Source organism: Vanessa tameamea, chromosome 31, assembly GCF_037043105.1.
Source record: "Vanessa tameamea isolate UH-Manoa-2023 chromosome 31, ilVanTame1 primary haplotype, whole genome shotgun sequence".
Classification (NCBI taxonomy): Eukaryota; Metazoa; Arthropoda; class Insecta; order Lepidoptera; family Nymphalidae; genus Vanessa; species Vanessa tameamea.
Window position 1 is genome coordinate 844,915 of NC_087339.1, and position 21,697 is coordinate 866,611.

Consider the following 21,697-nt stretch of genomic DNA (forward strand, 5'->3'; position numbering starts at 1 on the left):
ATTTGACCTTGGACTCGGTCGTGGAATATTCAACTGTGATGCAGGTCAACAATACATATAATAAGGACATATAATATATATATATATATCTACATACATATATATAATTAAGTGAAGAATATTTTCGAAGACATTACAGATTTAAAACGCAGGGACATAGCGGTCTGTATTGTCAACTGAAAAACTGTGAACGTTGTAAGACATTCTGTTGTATATTTAGTGTCAGCATTGAATCTGTGCGAAGCTGGGGCGCGTCGCTAGATATTTATAATTAAGCATAATATAAGCTTTGAAATAAAATTTAACAAATCAAAAACATCAAAACAAATGATCATTAATCATTCATGATGTTCTATGATTACGATGTTTGTTTCTGTCGACGTTATATCGATTTTTTGTATGACTGTATATCAATGAAGATATACAGATTCAAATGACCCTTAAAGTCAGTTTAAAAAATTAAAAAAAAAAAACGAGAGCTGTCAAGGACACGCTTGAAAGTAAGTGACGATTACTACCAGTTCATTCTACTGTAAGCCGCGTACGAGAACTTCGTTCCAAAACAAGATTTAACACAAACTTAATATTTGTAACGATAGTCTAAGATTTATCAATATCGGCCAGGCCCAAAGCGTGGCAGTACCCCACACAGTTTTTCCACGCAGTTAAAATCTTCATCAAGGTCCTTATTTATGTGGGATTTCTACCCACTGAAACTACCGCGTTGTCATACGGAGAGGCTTCGAGATCGATATAACGCATCTGTGATATATTCCGCCCAGTGCTTCGCTCGCGCAGCGGAGTTCTCCTCAGCGAAGTTGATCTCAACCCCGCACTCCGCGCTAGTGCGTACGGCACAAGGTTCCATCTGCCGTCCCCCTCAGGGCCGTCTGAAATAGGACACGCGAGGCAATCCCCCTTGCACCCTGGATTAAGTCGGGCCTGACCCCTTAAATAATAAATAAAATGATACGTCTCAAAAAATCGCTGTCCGCTTGTAATTTGTGAAGTTGTGTTAGTGTGGGTGAAGTGTTACGTGTGTGCATACAACCGTAGATATCCGCATTAGAACTGCATTTTGTTTTAAGGACGATTTTAGTACGTAGGGAGGTCTGTCTACGGTAAATAAATCATTGTGTGTGTTGCAATAAATTTTTACCTCGTGACATGCTAGTCCGGGTTTATTGATAGGCATTATGCAGATGAAAAATCGATAATAATTTCTAATTCTAATTTTGAAAAAAAGTACGCTCTGCTTAAATCGTTCGTTTTCGTATAAACACATGTATGTAGGTACTGCTCTTTAAATTCTCTTCCTTATAAGCATCAAATTTACTTAAAAGAATAATGAATTTTAAGGAAATATCCATGGAATTGCTGGTGTTTTGGAAAATGTACCGTCAGCAAAAACATTTCTCACAAAAGTTTTTTTTTATCGTTCCTTAGTTTATATTAGTATCAAAATAATTAGACCAATATTAGTATTGTTACCATATTAAACATTGTAGAGCTAACTGCACATATATTACACAATTAATTTAAAAAACCGGACAATTGCGAGTCGGACTCGCTACCGAAGGGTTCCGTACCATTATTATTATTATTGTATACTTTTTAATTATTATATATTTTCTTATTTTAATGTTATTATTTATTATGTAAAGTAAAAATACAACTGAGTATTTTGTGAATATTTCAAGTCCCTGTTGCTATACTATACTAAAAATTAAATTAAATAAATATTTAAAGGGAGCTCCCATACAAAAAACGTGACATTTTTTGCCCTTTTTTTGCTGGATATCAATAATAGCAACACGCCTGTTGTTTTAATAAAAGCGTTTAAATCCATAAATTGAAATGCTTTTATATGTTCGTGTGTTCAAACGTAATTAAATTTTCCTTTGGCTTGAAATTAAAAATGGCGACTGGGCGCGGCTTCGTGCTTATACGATGAAATTTTATTCACGTGTATTTTTTTTTTAATCTCTTTGAGATCATCTTTGGTATGTATTATTTTATTTAAATCATTTTTTTATTTTGTTCTCACTAATATTATAAATTCGAAAGTAAGTTTGTCTGTATCTTAAGTTTCACGTCTTAACGACTCCTTTTATTTATTCTTTTAGGTAGGCGTATTGGTAAATGGGCCACCTGTTGGTTAATCTGTTGGCCATAGACATTGGCGCTGTAAGAAATATTAACCATTCCTTGTGATTTACGATGTTATGTCCCTTGTGCCTGTAGTTACACTGGCTCATTCACTCTTTAAGCCGGAACACAACAATACAAAGTATTGTTGTAGAATATCTTATAAGTGAGTGGCTCCTACCCAGACGGGCTTTCACAAATCCCCACTAGCTCTATAGATCGGAATATTTACAGACTGTAACTACACTCTTTGAAGAGATAACTTCTTATGGGTGAGTAAACCGCTTCGTTACGTAACGCGTTACGGCGCCAGCCTGTCTGGTATCCTTTTCTCTCATGCATACGGCAGCGTTAGGCAGGCTCCTCCTCTCTCACTCTAACCCACAGCGCTAGTCGTATTTCTGACGATTTAAGTTGTCAATTCAAATCCAGACAAGCACCAATAAATTGTATGTGCTGTATTTGTGTGCATGTACATCTCGTGCTCGACGGTGAAGGCAAACATCGTTAGGAAACCTGCATGAGTCTAATTTCAATAAAAGCTTTTTTAAAAAGTATTTTTACTTTGAATTTATTTTTTACTTTTTAGTTATGACTGTCTAGGTTTCTGAGTCTATTCATCTCATTCAACGCATCATTGTTGCAAGGTCGTTTGCCGGTTAATTTCGAACAGTCTAAATCTTCAATAACAAGACCTTCTAATGATTTTACCCTACTTAAGGCCACGTATGCTTGACCTGAAGCAAAGAGCTTCTTGCCTAAATAAACAACGGCGTGATCGACAGTACTAACCTGCATTTTGTTTCAATTTATTCTTGACAACCTCTTTCATGTGACCCATATTATATAAGTACATAAAAAATAACTATTCTGCCATCTCGAATGTTCCACCATATTGGATTTATAATGACGTCACATGATTTTTCGAATTACTCTCATCGAGCCCTATCATTTGATACCTACATTGTAGAAGTGCATAAAAATAACTATTCTGCCATCTCGAATGTTCCACCATATTGGAATTATAATGACGTCAAGCTTATCGTGTATTGACATCCAAACTTAACGTGCATACAAAATGTCCGCCAAATCGTTTAAAGATAACCGCTTCAAAATTGAGTAGCAAGATTCCACCCGCACATAAATATATACATACATTGCAAGTTAAATAAAAATAAACAGAAAGAGAGGTCGTCGTGAATCGTGAAGGCGGTATAACACTTTTTTCTAATTTGGCGATTCTGCCAGTTCACTCCACTGTAAGCCGCGTTAAAAAACTTCGTTCCAAAAACCGATTAATATTTTGGATAGCTTCAATCATTTTACGACTAAATAAATAATCGGAGAATAGAAAAAAAATGCCATAGAAAATGTTTTCATCGACCAATAAACAAGCAATTAAAAAAAAAAAACGTCACATAGTTTTTTTACAGTCAAAACTTCGTACAAAGTCCCCGCAGACCGGTATGTGGGTCAGCGTTTTAATTAGGTGGATTTATGAGTGACCCCCTCCCAAGGGGGGAGGGAGCTTGTGTTGTTTAAGAGGCAATTTATTACCTGTTATAATGTTAAAACTTGGAGTAAGAATTACACTAAAATCGTGAAAGCAAAACTTTAGACGAATATTATTATTAATTGAATTACATTACAAATCGTAATTAAATAGCATTTAAATGCTTGCTTGGATATGAACCTACGTACTTTAGTTAAGACCAATGTTTTGTATCCACTGGACCATCTCTTTACTCTTTTGTTTCATCGTCTAAGCCGGTAGACCAATTTTGATAAACTATAAATGGTACATTTTTAAATATTTTACGTAATCAATACACGCAAATTGATATGTAAAACCTCTGTCAAATAAATGACGGGACGAGAAGCTGTGCTGAACGGACCTGTGACACTGGTCAACAGGGCACAGGGGGTGAGAGTTTTCTGCGCCGTATATTTACCGGTAACGCCCTATCAAACAAGGTCAACAACGTATATCAACAGCGAAGACATGTTAGGGATGCTCGTGAAAAGGTCGCAAATGGAATCGATGTTTAAATTGGCTCGACTAACTTTTAATTTCTGAAACCCTGTTCAATGTCACATTAACTCACTTCGATCTGAATGTTCATTGGTCGTCTATCGCGTCATCAGCTGTCACGGACCAATCACAGTTCAGACAATTCATTAATTACCGTATAACAAATTCCGAGTTAGTCAAATACTAAAAAGTATAATTATAATGGTACCAACTCTTGTGTCGTGCCGTCAAACGTCACGACGCTCTCTCATACCGTCACGTCTCACCGTTGTACTATATCCTTGGTTGCTGTATATGATAATAATAATAACAAAAAAATATATAAACCAAATACTTTTATTTAAATACGTTCATTGATTGTCTTACGTCCAAGTTAAATTCTTTATTCATTATAGAAGCGTTAAATTTGCTTATTGATCGTCAAATATCTACCACCGGTTCGGAAATAAACACTCCGGAGGAAAACCGGCGAAAGAAACTCAGCGGGATTCCTTTTTATTTCGTATTTAACGATCGCTTTCATTAAAATAACAAATCTTTGTCGTTATCTGAAACAGCGCGGAAGCAATCGTTTCTTTCCTAAGGTGTGAAATCTTCTAAAAATGTATTAGTTTTGTAATAATAATAATATTTTCTTTAACGTTTTCTGGGATCCCGTTGTAAAATATACATTGTCCCACAAAATAAATATTAACCCTGTTACTTATGCCTGTTTCTAGTATTAACAGTGGGAACGTCGCAATTTTAGTATCGGCTACGTATTTTCGTATAGCGTAGCAGTTCGTAGACGAGTGTAGCTTTCTACGCCATATTACTTGAGGTCAAATCTCAGCGTGTAAACTCTCCCTCTCACAATGCTGTTTATTTAACATTATATAGGGCAGCCTTACCCATGGCCCTTAAAGGGTGCTCATTATTTCAAGGGATCTATTAATATTAATAACACATTTATGCGTTCAGTGTTGTTAATTAGCATATTCATATTTAAAATTGTAAGTAATGGCTACGTGATTTATGACCGGCTTAAAAATAGGTGTGCGTCTCAGGACGCCCGGCAGAAGTGATAACTTAAACTGTCCGAAATATGACTAGCGCTTTGGGTTAGACTGAGAGAGGAGGAGCCTGTCTATCGCTGCCGTATGCGTAAGGGAAGCCAGACAGACTGACGCCGTAACGCGTTACGTAACGACGCGGTTTACACTTCCATAAGAAGTTATCATTTCAAAAAGTTATATTTCTTTTGGCACGTTATGATATAATATTTTTTATGATGCAAGCGCACAGGGTGAGGGTCTATGGTTATGTTTAATGATAAATATATTAGTAGCATGTTTTCCTTCACCATCGAGAACGAGATGAATTATTAACACAAATGTTAATGGTGGATCTGTTCAAGCGCGTTTGGACAGACAACAGTCATTCATTGCATAGTCTACCATCAAACTCAATATATATATATATATATTTTATGTTGGCGGATGAGCATATGGGCCACCAGATGGTAAGTGGTCATCACCGCCCATAGACAAAGGCGCTGTAAGAAATATTAACCATTCCTTACATATGCGTCACCAACCTTGGGAACTAAGATGTTATTTCACTTGTGCCTGTGATTACACTAGCTCACTCATCCTTCTAACCGGAACACAACAATACAGAGTACTGTTAGTTGGCGGTAGAATATCTGATGAGTGGGTGGTACCTACCCAGACGGGCTGGCACATAGCCCTACCACCAAGTAAATATTCTTTTACAAGCACTTTTGAATCGTAATTTTACAGAACTATTTTAAACGTAAAGCTAGCACCGGTTCAGACTGTAGATTCTACCGAGAAGAACCGGCAAGAAACTCAGTATTTTTAGATGTTGAAAAGGAGTAACTCCTTTTCAACATCTAAAAATACAGTCACGTTAGTTAAATACAATTATATATGTATGTCATGTCTCCTGCCTGGAAGTCAACGAGCATTAACTCCATGCTTTTTTATCATCTATATAATCTTGTATCGAATAATATGCCTTCTTTACCGATGTATTTTTTACAAATGATTTGAATTTATGAAACGGCAAAGTTAAAAATGTTAGTAGTGAATTGATTATGTCGGGAATGTCTAATAATTTCATACATTACCAATGTATGAGATTATTAGTCATTCCTCAGGTCGGTGGTGACTATACGGCGTACCAGTTAACACCTATGACATAACGAAACTACAACAAATAACTATAAAATACATCCATTTTAATATACAATTTCCTCTGATACAAGTTTATAAATCCAACATCAAGTTTTATAATTTCAACTCTATTCCAATAGACGTAGAGTCTATAATACAATTCCATACAACTAGGAGTTGTTAGCGCAATGAACAGGATATTTAAGCTCTATTTGCTCCGGCGACACTGAGCCTATTTATAACTTATACACGTCTGAAGTTACCCTAATGATTTATTTAATACAAAGACATTATATAGGGGATATCAGACTGATTTTATATCTATACATCTTTAAACTACGACATTTAACATCGCAGACTTTTTTGAAGAGCTTTTTAAGGTGTATAATACTGTAGTACATTATTTTGATCTATCTCGTAGGGTTCAGCCAGCGTTTGCAATGTAAACGCAAAAAATGTGTTTATTACGACATTTTAGAAACCTCTAAAATTATCAGTGTTTCTCTACTATACTGTGCATGTATTATACATATAAACTAACACCTTGAATCAATCTATGTATTAAAATAAAACGCATAAGAATTATTTGTATGTCCATGGCTTGCACGGATGCGTGACACAAACTTAATTAACTTGCAATATTATAATCTCGGTCTCTTTCGGTTTCTGGGTAGGTATCAACATTGGATATTATTCTGCAGTCATGGTTCTGTTGAATGACTCCTTTAGGTTGGTGGCGCATTGGTGATGTAAGGAGACATTATTATTTGTCAAAGTGACAATGATTAATATAATGTATGTATAGCAACGAAATATGTACACGCGCACCCAAGACGGAGAGCGGACGGAGCGTCGTGACGTTTGACGGCACGGCACACGAGCCGGTCTCACCGCGGCGCGACAACAGATGCCACACATCAAAAATAAAGCCGGATCAATAACATACCTTTTTAAAGTCTATAAGTAAATAAAAAGTTAATCCTACTCCAATCAAAGAAGGACTAACGATAAACAAACCTTAGATCTACATACTCCACGCGATTTGCTGATAACTTTACTGTATTACGCAATACAAAAAGCTCCCGATTAATATATCTTTAATTATTCTATTTACTCTGATTTTACTTCCGAACTTATAACTTATATATATATACTTATATTATATATACTTATATCTTTTCGCGAATCCATAATGAATATCACAGATTTTTCGAAATATCGATCAATTATATCGCATCAATTTGAACAGAGTTTATTTACCTTAGCATATGATTTTAAAAGCTTATGTGTAAAATAAGTTCAAATTAGACACGCAATACATAAATGACCGAGAAATAAACTCGTAATTCCTTAATTTTTATAACAGTAAACTTACAACTGGACATTGCCCCATACTGACCAAACTAGACGACCTTAAATCAACATGTCATGAGGGCGTGTCGGATAAAAGTATTTAATTCTTTATAACCTTATTTAACGCGTGCTACGCGTGTATAAGGGGCATTATGATTATAACTCGAAGAGTATGTTTATCATCCATTTCTATATACTATTTTATATATAATTATAAATAGATGTGCCCGCGACTTCGTGCGCGTTTGAATTTAATAAAAATATATGACTTTATTATTATTTTACATATAATTCTAAAATAAAAGTAGCCTAAGTTACTCCTCATTACATCAGCTATCTGCCAGTGAAAGTCCCGTCAAAATCGGTCCAGCCGTTCCAGAGATTAGCCGGAACACAGCAGACGGACAAAAATTGAAAAATATGTTATTTTGGTATATGTACCGTGTATACATACATATGGATTTAGTAAAAAGCGGTTATTGTGATATTACAAACAGACCAATTTTATTATATATGTATATATATAAATTTAAATTGTAATAATAAAATAAATCCTAATAACAATAATTTTATCCATACTAATATTATCATGTGATAAAATATACTTGTTTGTATGTTGTAAACTCCGGAATTAATGATCCAATTCTAATTTTTTTTTTTATTGGTAGACAGTAACATTATTCTTGAGTGCTATATGGTACGTATATATTGTAAATTACATTGATATTGAATTTCACGCGTGCGAAGCCGGGTTGACTAACTAGTTATTAATAAGTAGATCATTATTATTTTATTGTAATTAACATTTTAAATCCATTTAAAAATATATTTAATGATACGTCAAAGAATTAGAACTTCTCGTAAACGTACCCTTTTCCTTTTTCAAATATGTCGTGTGTTTCCTTAACGTTGCATTAATTCCGACATCGTAAGGCTTCCTTTATAGTTTACCACCGGAAGCGAAACACCAGTTGCTTAGTGAACGCTGGCCGTCACACGACCTGCCTATTAACGGCTTAGCGTTTGAATGCTCACAGTTTAGTGATTTACTGTTAATAGTGATTATTAGTGTCTTTTGTTATAACAGTTCTGTCGAAACGTTCGGAAACTCAATACTGTTAAGAGTCTCATAGAAATCTTTTTTTTTTTTATGGCATTGGTTGGCGGACGAGCATATGGGCCACCTGATGGTAAGTGGTCACCACCACCCATAGACAATGGCGCTGTAAGAAATATTAACCATTCCTTACATCACCTATGCGCCACCAACCTTGGGAACTAAGATGTTATGTCCCTTGTGCCTGTAGATACAATGAACCCCTTCAAACCGACACAACAATACTGTTGCTATTGAATATGATCAGCGGGTGGTATCCACTCAGATGGACTCGTACAGAGCCCTACCACCAAGTGAAATTTAGTTTTCAGTTTTTTTATAATTTGTATATATTGTTAAAGTGATTGTTGTGTTAATATTTTAAAGCATACTTGATATCCGGATGGCGATTGAATAGATGGGTTAATTTGATTGGCAATATTTTTAAAGTGTATTGATTTCACTTGATAGTATTAGGCTTTTAGGCGGGAATGAAGTTCCTCTTTGAAATTCCTGTTGGGCCAAAAGCTCCTCTCCCTTTGAGGAGAAGGTTTGGAGCATATCCACCACGCTGCTCCAATGCGCGTTGGTGGAATACACATGTGGCAGAATTTCGTTGAAATTAGACACATGCAGGTTTCCTCAAGATGTTTTCCTTAACTGCCGAGCACAAGATGAATTATAAACACAAATTCAGCACATGGAAATTCAGTGGTGCCTGCCTGGGTCTGAACCCGAAATCATCTAACCATTTGGCCGTCTCGGGTCTTGATATATATAAATCATATAGTATTTGTCTATTGTTATTAGTTAAGTATATATATATATATATATGTTGAGCGATACATAATATTATATTGTAACTATACATTTCAATTAATTCTAATTACAAACTAATGTTACTTGAATTAAAAAGGGTGCGGGTGGGAAATCTATGTACATAAAAACGTATTCCTATTTCTCTCGGTCACGCCATAACTTGAGGACGACTTTACCGATTTTGTTTTACTATTTTGTGTTCTTTTTTCTAATATTATGTAAATGATTATCACGGAAAGCAATTCAAGATTAACACGAGAGGTGTCTTAAGACACGCGGTTGAAATGAAACGAAACAATGATAGACTTTTTTCTTGACTATCAATAAGTAAGTAAGCTTCTTTTTTTTATGGCATTGGTTGACGGACGAGCATATGGGCCACCTGATGGTAAGTGGTCACCACCGCCCATAGACAAAGGCACTGTAGGAAATATTAACCATTCCTTTCATCACCTATGCGCCACCAACCTTGGGAACTAAGATGTTATGTCCCTTGTGCCTATGATTACACTGGCTCACTCACCCTTCTAACCGGAACACAACAATACAGAGTACTGTTATTTGGCGGTAGAATATCTGATGAGTGGGTGGTACCTACCCAAACGGGCTTGTACAAAGCCCTACCACCAAGTAAATTTGAATAAAGATTTTTGACGTTTTGACGTTGACTTTAGGCAGAAAAATGTCTGTTAGATCAGCTAGTCTCATATGAAGATCAGTTTTCATTTGTAATATTCATATCAAGTATTCTTAAGGACACGTCTGCGATATAAATATTTGAAAGAATAATGACGTCACGAGACAGAGAGAGAAGATTTGAAACATCGGAATAAATGGTCTTTGAAAGAATTTATTAACCAATAAACAAAATATTTGTTTGCTTATTATTATAATAATATAATAATAATATATGTGAGTGACAGGGAGGAGGCAAATGTTATTAAAAGAGTGATGAGTATGAGCGAAGAGAGATGGAGGGGAAGCGGAGTGTGTGAGGAGGGATAGGAGATAGGCGGATGTTAACGATCAGATGATGAATCTTAGAAGAGAATGGGAGGATAAGACAAGCTGCACCGACCCCAAGTAGTTTGGGACAAGGCAGGCAGAAAAAGTTAATAATTATAAATTTTATTAACTCCCTCAAATATTTCAAAATTAAAATAAAAATGTGTTTCATTCAAGTAGGCTCGTAAAAGCACGTTTTTTTTTAATTATAATTTTTGCTTTATCTGTGCCGAGATTTTTTCGTCAGATTATTTATGATAAAAGCACTTTTGAATCGTCATAATACAGTGTCGAATGTAAAGACACCGCCGGTTTCAAAAAATAGATTCTATCGAGCAGAACCGGCGAGAAACACAATAGTTACTCTTTCCCTAGTAACGTAAAAGTACTTATAATAGGAAGATAAAAGATTATGTGTGCTGGGGAATATGGCTGTGTTTAAATATGTACGTGTGTATGGCAGCACACACAGGCGTGTTTTGGTGTGTGTGTGTGTGTGTGTGTGTGTGTGTGCGCGTTGTTATAAACTATGACTGAGACGTGATGGTATAAGAGAGCGTCATGACGTTCGCCGGCACCATGAGATGTACAAAAATATATAAAAATACACTTACCAAGTTTATTGTTGTTGCCGTGCGAATGTTGGTGGTGATGTTGCTGAGGTTGTTGCTGCTGTATTTGGGGCATCAGCGCTGGGTGCGGTAATTGCAGCAACTTTGGCTCCAACTTGGTCGCCGCTGCAACCGGTATGGGACCAGCATTCGTCATCGTGGTCATAGTTGCAGCGGGCATCATTAATGTCGACATTGCAAGCATCGTGGCCGTAAACAGTTCGTCCCGATCCTTATACCGGCATTATAAAGAGTCGGTTTGGTATTGATTACGTTCGTTCAAAAGAACGGGTCGCTTGATTTCTTCGTGTTTTGTTTGTAAATAAGTTTTATTACAATATATTTTTTTACATAATATTTTTTTTATTACACACTAAATCACTTTTTCGGTTTTATTTTAAAATAGTATAATTTAATATATAATTATTATGAATCTATTTGAAATTTCTATTCTAGGGCCTAGGGAAAAATATTTTTCGTTATTATTTTTAATTTTTTTTAGTTTTTAGATGTTTTATATTTATGGCCTTTATAACTAGTAACGCTGAGTTCGTGTTTCATTATATCTTTGAATATAATATATAACATATATTTTATCTACATATGGATATACGAGTACGTAAAATCAAAGTTCAAACTGAAATAACTTTTGTTAGTAATCAAAGGTTGAATTTAATTTAAATAATAATTATTTCATATACTCGTCTACACAAATCTCATAGAAGTAAAAGTTTATTTTTATCTGTTTTGCGCAGTTAAATAAAACATGTTTATAAAAAGGTTTATTACTGTAAATTTATTTTTTACTTTTTAGTAATCGCTGGACACGTTCTCAGTCTGTTCATTTCATTTGATAACCATATTATAGAAATTAATAAAAAAATTTCATCCGCCATCTTGGGTCCGCCATGCAGGTTTTATAATGACGTCACACGTTAACCATGCATTTCAAACTGAACGTGTATACAATATATCAGCTCAATCGTTTAGAGATATGTGCTTCTAAATTGAGTTGCAAGATTTCACTCGAACATATTTCCATTATACGTTAAATAAAAGCTTGTAATAAAAATGCATAGTTATTTTAAATAGTAGAAGCCGTACGCCATGTTTTAAATTAGTAATTTTCATATATACATAATTAAAAAATCAAGAATTGTATTATATGCATAATTCATATAAAATGTCTTTATACTTAAACAAAATATTTGTCCTGGCCTCACAGGGGCACAATGAGGTACTATATGCAACCTTTAGATTTAAGAACAAATATAAAAAAAGAAAATTGATTATTTCCGACAAGGAAAGTTCAAATTCTCGGCATCCTCTTGAATCACTCCGTTTATTGATGGAAACCGCATTAGAATCCGTTGCGTAGTTTTAAAAGAGCTAGGCATAATTGATAGGTGTCTAGTACCAGCCACCTAGTCTTAGCATAGGAAGATTATCTACATAAAACGTTAGTATCTTAATACAAATAACTATTGGTTTACGTGGCGTTCCCAGTCACACGCTTCAAATTAATACTATTGACGTGACAAGGGACTTCGTTTCGAACGAAATTCTTTTACGCGACTTACTGAACTGGCAGAAATACGTCACGTGAGGAAAAGGAGTTCTGTATCCTCGAGGGGACCTTTTCCTCTCCTTCTCTGTTTCTTTATTACATATCATTTTATACAAACTAGCTGTGCCCGCGACTTCGTGCGCGTTTCAATTTAACAAAAAAGTTATTTTTTTAGCCTAAGTTACTCCTTATTACATCGGTTATCTGCCAGTGAAAGTCCCGTCAAAATCGGTCCAGCCGTTCCAGAGATTAGCCGGAATAAACAGACAGACAGAGAGATAGACAAAAATTGAAAAAAATGTTAATTTGGTATACGTACCGTGTATACACACATATGCATTTAGTAAAAAGCGGTTATTTTAATGTTACAAACAGACACTCTAATTTTATTATATGTATATAAGTATATAAATTGAATTTTTAATGACAATTTTAATAGTTTTCATTTAATTATTTTCAAACATTATTAATTTATTTCTTTGACTGTTACTTAATACGCAATAACATAACATACATATATAATTGTGTTTAACTAACATGACTGTATTTTTAGATGTTGAAAAAGAGTAACTGACTGAGTTTCTTGCCGGTTCTTCTCGGTAGAATCTACATTCCGAACCGGTGGTAGCTTTACTTTAAATATTTTGTTAAATGACGATTCAAAAGTGCTCGTGAAAGTCTACTTGAATAAAGTATATTTTGATTTTTGACTCATGATGACTTCTCGTTGTTTTACTAACGATTTCAAATTTATTGTTGAGCCGAGATAATTTCTCGATAAACACGACACGAAACGTAAAAAAAAATAAAAAAAAATCGAAATAACTTTATCCAAATTGTAAATAAATAATATATTATAATTTAAAAAATATGCTTTTGTATGCTATTGTTTAAATATGTTAGGAAACGAACTAGAAAATCTTAAACCGACCTCTATGTCACCTTCGGGGTTAAAAATATTGTGTTAACTAGATCGGACGGGCCTTTCTCACACTACATTAAGCTTTTAAACTTTTCCTGATTAGCGACTAAACCGCGCCGAGTGAAAGCGACTTGTCAAAAGTTTTAAATAACATTGTATAGCTCAGTGGTTACAACGGATCAGTCAAAGTGGGTTCAAAGCTAGATATAATTGTAAATAGTAAAGTTGGTGAAGTATTGGCTGTGCCTCATGTTTCCTATTTCAGATGGTCCTGAGAAGGACTGATTCAAATGTTATAATTCTGTAAATTGTTAAAAGTGTTTATAAAGTCTGCTTGAATAAAGTATATTTTGATTTTGATTGATTCCGTTAGAAGAAACTCGAGTATCACCGCAGATCGCGATCGAGAAGTGAAACGGACTGAATTATGGTCCAAAGATGACAAGTGATCACTATGATACATATATAATGATACTTAAAGAAATATTTATAAAATAAAATAAAAATAATTAAGTCCCTTCTACGCGTAGTATTGCTGTTTACCAGTAGAATACCTGGGTGGTACTCAGGTGGCCTTGCACTACCTTAAGGTAGAGTTTTTAATAACACTATTTGAATCCAAAAACAAATAACATTTACTGCTTAAATTCGATTCGAATCCAGAGCCCCAAATACAAGCTAAACACTACACTAACTTGGTATCTAATAATTAGTCGTTAAATGAATAATTTGTATAATATCAAAACAATACGAGTTAATATATTTGCGTATGTTTAATGTATTTGTTCTGTCTAATTATTCGTTAATCGTTTGTTTAACGTTATCGTATTTATTTAAACAGCTATACGTCGCCGCGCCCCCTTGTGGGGGGCTACTGGTGTTAGGAATCCAATGTATTAAAGTGATAAATTATGGGAGGCTAAGTCGCTTCGTTACGTAACGCGTTACGGCGCCTGTCTGACTTGACTTTTACGCATACGTTTAAGTTATCACTTTTGTCGGGCGTCTCGAGACGCACACGTATTTTTTCTTTACCTCTGACACACGTCGTGTTCGGTAGGCTATTCGACAATGCGAAAAATAAAGTGTCAATTATTTTAATCAGTATACATATATTATGAGATTATTTTTTAAACGTTTGTCACGTGACACGAAACGCTCCTGATTGGTCGGGCTTATGATGACGTCACTTGCTGGTTAACCTTGTTTGCCTAGTGTATGTGGATTATATTTGCCACAGACTACAATACAGGAAAGTGACGTCACCGACCCCATTACAGCGCCATATTGTCAAAGTAGCGTTTTCGCGCGCTATTTAAATATGGAATTTTTAATTTGATATTTTTCAGCAAATATGTACTAGAATTTAAAAAAAAAACAACTTTTACTGGGTTCCTTAGCCTCTACTAAATAATATAAAATGGATTTTAAAAACCAGTCAAATAGTCTATTAGTGATGATCAAAATCCACATTTTTTTATCTTTTATATAATCTTGTATTGAGTAATATGGTTTGTTTATCAATGTTTTCTTTTAAACAGCTGAGGAATCGTATTATATAAATGAATACCATGCCCCAGGTATCGTATCGGTTTAGACGTGACGTTACAAATAAACTCAATCTGGCATTTGTAATATTTTTAACATTATTTACCACCTGTTGAGTGGTCACCACCGATAGTGATGTAAAAATAAAAATAACATTCCTTACATGGGCAATGTGCCACTCACTTAACTAAAATGTTACGGCCCTCGTGCCTGTAGCTACACCGACTGACCCTCCATACCGTAACACAATAATACTAAGCATTTCTGTGCGCGGTAGGATGTTTGATGCCTGGCTGATTCTACCCGGATGAGTTGAAATGTGAAAACTTAACAAACTAACTGAAACATTTATAATATTAGTAAGAATACATCAGTAAAACTAATATACACCGCTCAGTGTCAATGTGTGCTCTGGGTAATCTTATTCATATAATAAAATTGAAGTGTCTGTTTGTAATATCAAATTAACCGCTCTTTACTAAATGCATATGTATGTACAAACGTTATATATACCAAAATAACATTTTTTCAATTTTTGTCCGTTGTCTGTTTGGCCTTGCTAAACTCTGGAACGTTTGGAACTAGTGCGGCTGCGGCTAGTGTTGTTTGAAGTTTTCAGTGCGATTGCTACCACAGTGACTGAGATCAAGGAAGGCCAACTATACAGGGCACAAGTTTGTAAGCAAATACTGGTGCACTCTCTATTCCGATCGAAGATTTCAGGCAGAGAATGAACGCCTTTACAAGTTTTCCGATGTACGGAGAGTTCACACTTCAAATTTTCAGACTTCGGGTTACTTGACAACAAGTTTTATTGGTTCGACCTGGGGTTTGTACACGGGGTCTCGGGAGTTGCGGCCTTTCCTCCGCTCTCACTGCCTTATGTGTGTACTTCGTTGCTACATCCTATATATTGATAGCGTAAGGCGATTTTTTGTCCCAGTGATTATGGGACGATAGCTGCACGTAAAAATCGACTATGGTCTCATTTTGAAGAGCTCCAGCCGTAGATGTGCAGACAAATAAAGAGGCTTCTTGTTTGTTATTTAATAAATCGTTACGATTTAACAATGCATTAATTTTAGTGGGAAAAAGTTACAGGTCTGTTAGAGAGCGGTGCTACGACTGTATAAGGAAAACAAAAAAATGTGAAAAACGTAAACAAAATTAAAGTAATTTGCTATGGACAAACTCAATTTTATTTGACATTAAACATTTCATTTAAAAAAGTGTTCATAATTTTTGCGTCAAATGTCTTGCAATGAAATGTAATCAAAACAAAACCTATCATAGATTTCGGACTTCCTAAAAAATATTTTTATTAAACCCGAAGTTATTTAATTCTTTTAATAAATAAGCGTAAATTTCGATGTCATACATACCGGGCGTCTCGTGATATTGTATTTGAATATATGATGTATACTACTAAATATAAACTGCACGTTTAGATCTTTTAGACTACGCAACGGATTTTAATGCGGTTAACAATGAACAGATTGAATCAACAGGAAGGTTTATATGCAAGAATTTTGTTTGTTATTCAATTTAAAAGTTGTTTAGAGGTAGCTAGTTATAAGTAGATAAGGAACACGAGAGCCCAGATAGCCCAGTGGTTAGAACGCGTGCATCTTAACCGATGATTGCCGGTTCAAACCCAGGCAGGCACCACTGAATTTTCATGTGCTTAAATTGTGTTCATAATTCATCTCGTACTCGGCGGTGAAGGAAAACATCGAGAGAAAATATGCATGTGTCTAATTTCAACGGAATTCTGCCACATGTGCACCCACCAATCCGCATTGGAGCAACGTGGTGGAATATGCTCCAAAGGGAGAGGAGGCCGTAGCCCAGCAGTGGGAAATTTACAGGCTGCTAATTTAAGGAAAACGTATGAATACAATATTTTTATTCTGTCTATGTATATACAAAAGTATGTTAAAATGTCGGTCTTACTCCTACTGCTTCTTACAAAAGACGCTAACAGATCCTTCACATCAATATTAAAAACTAATTTACGCCGGAGTCGCTCGCGTTTTAATGCTTGTCAGGTTTCACATTACATCTCTATAAATCATAGCCTGTGATATTCTAATGTGTGAGTTATATTATTGTAAAGTTTCATTAAAATCCATTCAGTAGTTTTTGCGTGAAAGAGTAACAAACAAACATACATAAATACTTTACGCCGTTATACTATTAGTGAGGAAGTAAAAATTATATCGAAATTAATTATGAATTCTTGTAACAAGTGCAATGTTTCACGACCGTTACTATTAAAAATATACTATGTTTTTCCTTTAAGTTTTCATACAGTAAATAACATATTTGATACGGAATTATCATGGCTCATCCCCGTATAAATGTTTCGAGCTAAGGGTTGAACGCCCTCATTTGCTAAATTTCGTGCAAGGGTGTCTGGTCGATATGTTTACGCACGTTTGTGTATTTTATTCCAGCGTTGAAATAATATTCGTAAACTACACTGTCGGACCACTTAACACTTCTTATTGCTTTGTGAATGGTTATTATATTATTTTTAATATAAAATAGTGAATTCGTATTCAAAAACATTCAAGTTAATGATCTCATAGTTTATGTTTCCATCCTTTGCTATGAACGTATCTATTTTTTTATAGGATAGGTAGACGAATAGGCAAATAGGCCACCTGATGGTAAGTGGTGACCACCGTGCATAAAAATAAGCGCTGTAATAAATATTAAACATTTCTTACATCCGCAATGAGCCCCTAACTTTAGGAACTGAGATGTTAACCGCCTAAACCGGAACACTAAATGTTTTTCTGTATATCTCATGACTACTGGTACCAAACGTGACAGGTACTGTGCCCACTAGAACGAATCTACAGAACATCACACTCGTGTACAATGGTTTTAGTGACCGTAGCATCGTCGTAAAACACTGATAAGGTTTCCGTTCTTTTATTTGTAGTTAATCTGTGTTTTCGAGTAAGGACAATGATAATTGTCATAGAGACTCTACCGTAAAGTACTCTCGTTGGGGCGAATGTTTGGGGTTAATTCGATTATAGCTCCAATGCGCTTTGGTCCATAAACATATGCAAGTTTCCTAACCATGTTTTTATGTATTACATAAACACAAATTGAGATGAAAATTTAGAGCCCTGGGTTTAAGCCCGCAATCATCGGTCAAGATGATTGTAAACACTCGGCCATCTCGGCTCTCGTGACCGTACTCGGAACAATATTTTTTAGGTCGATAAGGGATTAGTAACTTGAAGTGGCTGAGCTGGTCACATATCTCGTAGTGTACAGTATTGTTGTGTTCTGATTTGAAGGTCGAATGAGCCAATGTTACAGGCACAGGGACATAACATCTTAGCTCACAATGTTGGTGGCGCATCAGCGTAATGTAGGGGATAGTTATTATTTCTTAAAGCGGCGAAGTCTATGGGTGGTGGCGACGAAGTACCATCAGATAGCCCATTGGGCGTCCGCCTACCTATTACATAAAAAAACATCATACTAACTACCCATGCCAGTTTATGTGGAGCCTGTAATGCGCCCAGTCGGCGTGTAACATCTTCCCTCTCGCTCTACTGCAAACTGTCGAGTGATTTCGTATAAAGGGACGGAAGTGTGTAACGGTAAGCGCGCGCTATTAATTTGACCAATCAGCGTGCGATGCTGGTGTTGTCCGTCAGATGGTACCGAAACATTTTACGAGTGCTAATGTTGAAATTGCTTATATATGCGACTGCTGTTAGTCGTTCGTTTTTCGTTCGTTTTAATTCTTTTTTCTCTACATGTTATATTGGTGGGAATTCCCCTAGTTCTGATGACATCTAAAATGCACTAATATTTAAATGTTTTTACTATAAATATTATAGATTGATATATTTTTTTATATTATATAAGTAGGCGGACGAGCACATGGGCCATCTGATGGTAAACGGTCACCACCGCCCATACACAATATATATATATATTTTATTTTATTTACAACATCCACGGGCTCACAGTTGCCCGTGCCTTTCAGGGTTTTCAGAAAGCTCTACCACCAAGTAAATAGTAGTTACCGTGTACATTTCACTGGACGTGGTCGACTTAGAAGTCAATAGATTTAGTAATTTAATTTGAAACACTTGTTCACAAATGTTAATATGGATAGAAATGTGTTTAGTCTGTCCCTTCGGGTATTTGAATTTGAGAATTTCATTAGTAAAGCGCTAGACGAGTTACTAATTCAAATTGGAATAGTGATGTGAAGTTTATCGATACTTTTTAATTACGTATCGATGTTATTTTACGTTTTATGACGCTTTTTATGACGATCTCTTATGACGTCACCCCTCTATGTTCAGATTACTGCACACGCAGCAAAATATATATTAAAGTAGTTGTCGCCCTCGTAAAAAGTAGTCTATGTCGTATTTCGGGGATCAAGCATGCTTCATACCGAATTTCATAAAATTGGATTCAGACAGAGTTACTTTCGTATTTAAGACGTAAACAAGAAAATATGTTTGTTCTACAAAACAGATGGTTTCGATCAAAGACCCCGCCTTTCCGACTTGTTACATGTAACAACATTAGAAATTAAATTATAATCAGCAGATAAAATGATAGAACTTTTGTTTCCTACCATATTGATGTTATGATGATTTTATTAAGTCTATTCCATATTTATTTACTAATTTTTTACTTTAAACTCCTTGACTAACCATCATATTGATGTTTTAAGCCTGCTTTGCCGAGGGCAAAAGTGATACTTCTTTTATCGCGATATGAATAAATTACAATAGTGCTTTTTTTATGATGCGCGCACACAGACATGAAAACTACACGGTGAAGTTGCTCGCAAACCCGACCATCAAGTATCAAGTCGAACGAAATAGACAACTCCACAGCTTATATTGTACAATGTTTATTTATTAAAAAAAATAATTTGAGAGTGAGTTTGATATATATATAATAATAATAATAATTTTAGTATAATTAATTATTTCTTTGCATGTAATTTTTTTTTTTTTATTACGCCGAAGAAGCAATACTCGCACACATATATAAGTATCTCTCTCTGAGTATGTGTAAGTAAAACAGATGTTCACCTGATCGATTTTGGTCACGGCTGGCGTTCTCAAGGGAGACTGACCAACCATTGCCTTGACTAACGAGGTACACTAGAACTAACTGACCACTGCTTTTGTATCTGAGCAGTTAGTTAATCTCCGCTGAAATACGAATGTTAACAAATTTGTCTGTTTTTGTTTTAAGATATAGTTAGGCAGGCAAATGGACCACTTGACGGTAAGTGGTCACCACCAGCCATCTACACTGTCACTGTAAGAAATATTAACCATTACATCGCCAATGTGCCACCAACCTTGGGAACTAATTTATTATATTCGTGTCTGTTGTTACACCAGCTCATTCACCCTTCAAACCGGAACACAACAATACAAAGTATTGCTGCTTGGTGGTAAAATATATGATGAGTGGGTGGTATCTGAATGGTATTGGGATCTGAACAGTTTGCTTTTCTCAAGTCATTTTTTAATTAACAAATCCTTAAGGCTCAAGTTACATTGGACAAAGCGCAGTGCAGTTTACTAAATGCCAAACAATTGACAACATTATGTTCGTTGTAATAAGATATAAAATAAATAAAAGGAAGAACTGTTCGAGTGGAAACAGGACTGAAGTTCAAACGGCACGGTTCAAGAACGCACGTCAAGAGTGTGCGTTCAATCGAATAATCTGGAAAAGAGAACCCTTTTGAATCGTTAAACGTTATGTCAAGTTTCATCCTTAAACGTCACATATATAAACGTTGCAGTTAAATACTAACTTTGATTTTTTTTATTTATAAATATAATTGTGACAAAAAAATTATTTAATTTATAGATATCGATAAAACAGACATCACTGGCCGTGATATACAGACGAAAATTTGCTTGCACGGAAGAAAGGATGAACTATTTAATTCGATAAACAACATATCTTCAAAAGTGCGGTAAATATTATAAAAGAGTAAATTTTATTTGTTCGTACGTTTGAGGTAATCTCAGGAACTAATGATTTGGTTTCTACTTGGTGGTAGGGCTTTGTGCAAGCCCGTCTGGGTAGGTACCACCCACTCATCAAATATTCTACCGCTAAGCAGGAGTACTCAGTAATGTTGTGTTCCGGTTTGAAGGGTGAGTGAGCCAGTGTAACTAGAGGCACTTAGTTCCCAAGGTTGGTGGCGCATTTGTGATCTAAGGAATGGTTAATACTTCTTACAGCGCCATTGTCTTTGTGTCTTGGTAACCACTTAGTCAATTCTAAAATTTTTTTTTTTTGATAGAAAGCGATATTATTCGAGTGTGCTATCGGGTATAAATTATATTGATATTATATATTTCTATTCATCTCTTCTTAATGTGTTCTAAGGATAA

The 21,697-nt window shown here is 35.2% G+C and overlaps 2 protein-coding genes across 2 annotated transcripts in view; one reads left to right on the plus strand and one right to left on the minus strand.

Moving 5' to 3' along the window:
- The window catches only part of LOC113392148 (zinc finger protein 175-like), a 479,450-nt gene that overhangs the window by 201,343 nt on the left and 256,410 nt on the right, over positions 1-21,697 (plus strand). The gene's annotated exons all lie outside the window — the stretch shown is intronic.
- Positions 1-21,697, minus strand: part of LOC113392151 (uncharacterized protein) — a 118,988-nt gene that overhangs the window by 43,728 nt on the left and 53,563 nt on the right. Inside the window, exon 2 of the mRNA XM_064220042.1 lies at positions 11,245-11,700. Coding sequence (XP_064076112.1) covers positions 11,245-11,446 — 202 coding nt within the window. The 5' untranslated portion in view covers positions 11,447-11,700. The remainder of the gene's footprint in view (positions 1-11,244; positions 11,701-21,697) is intronic.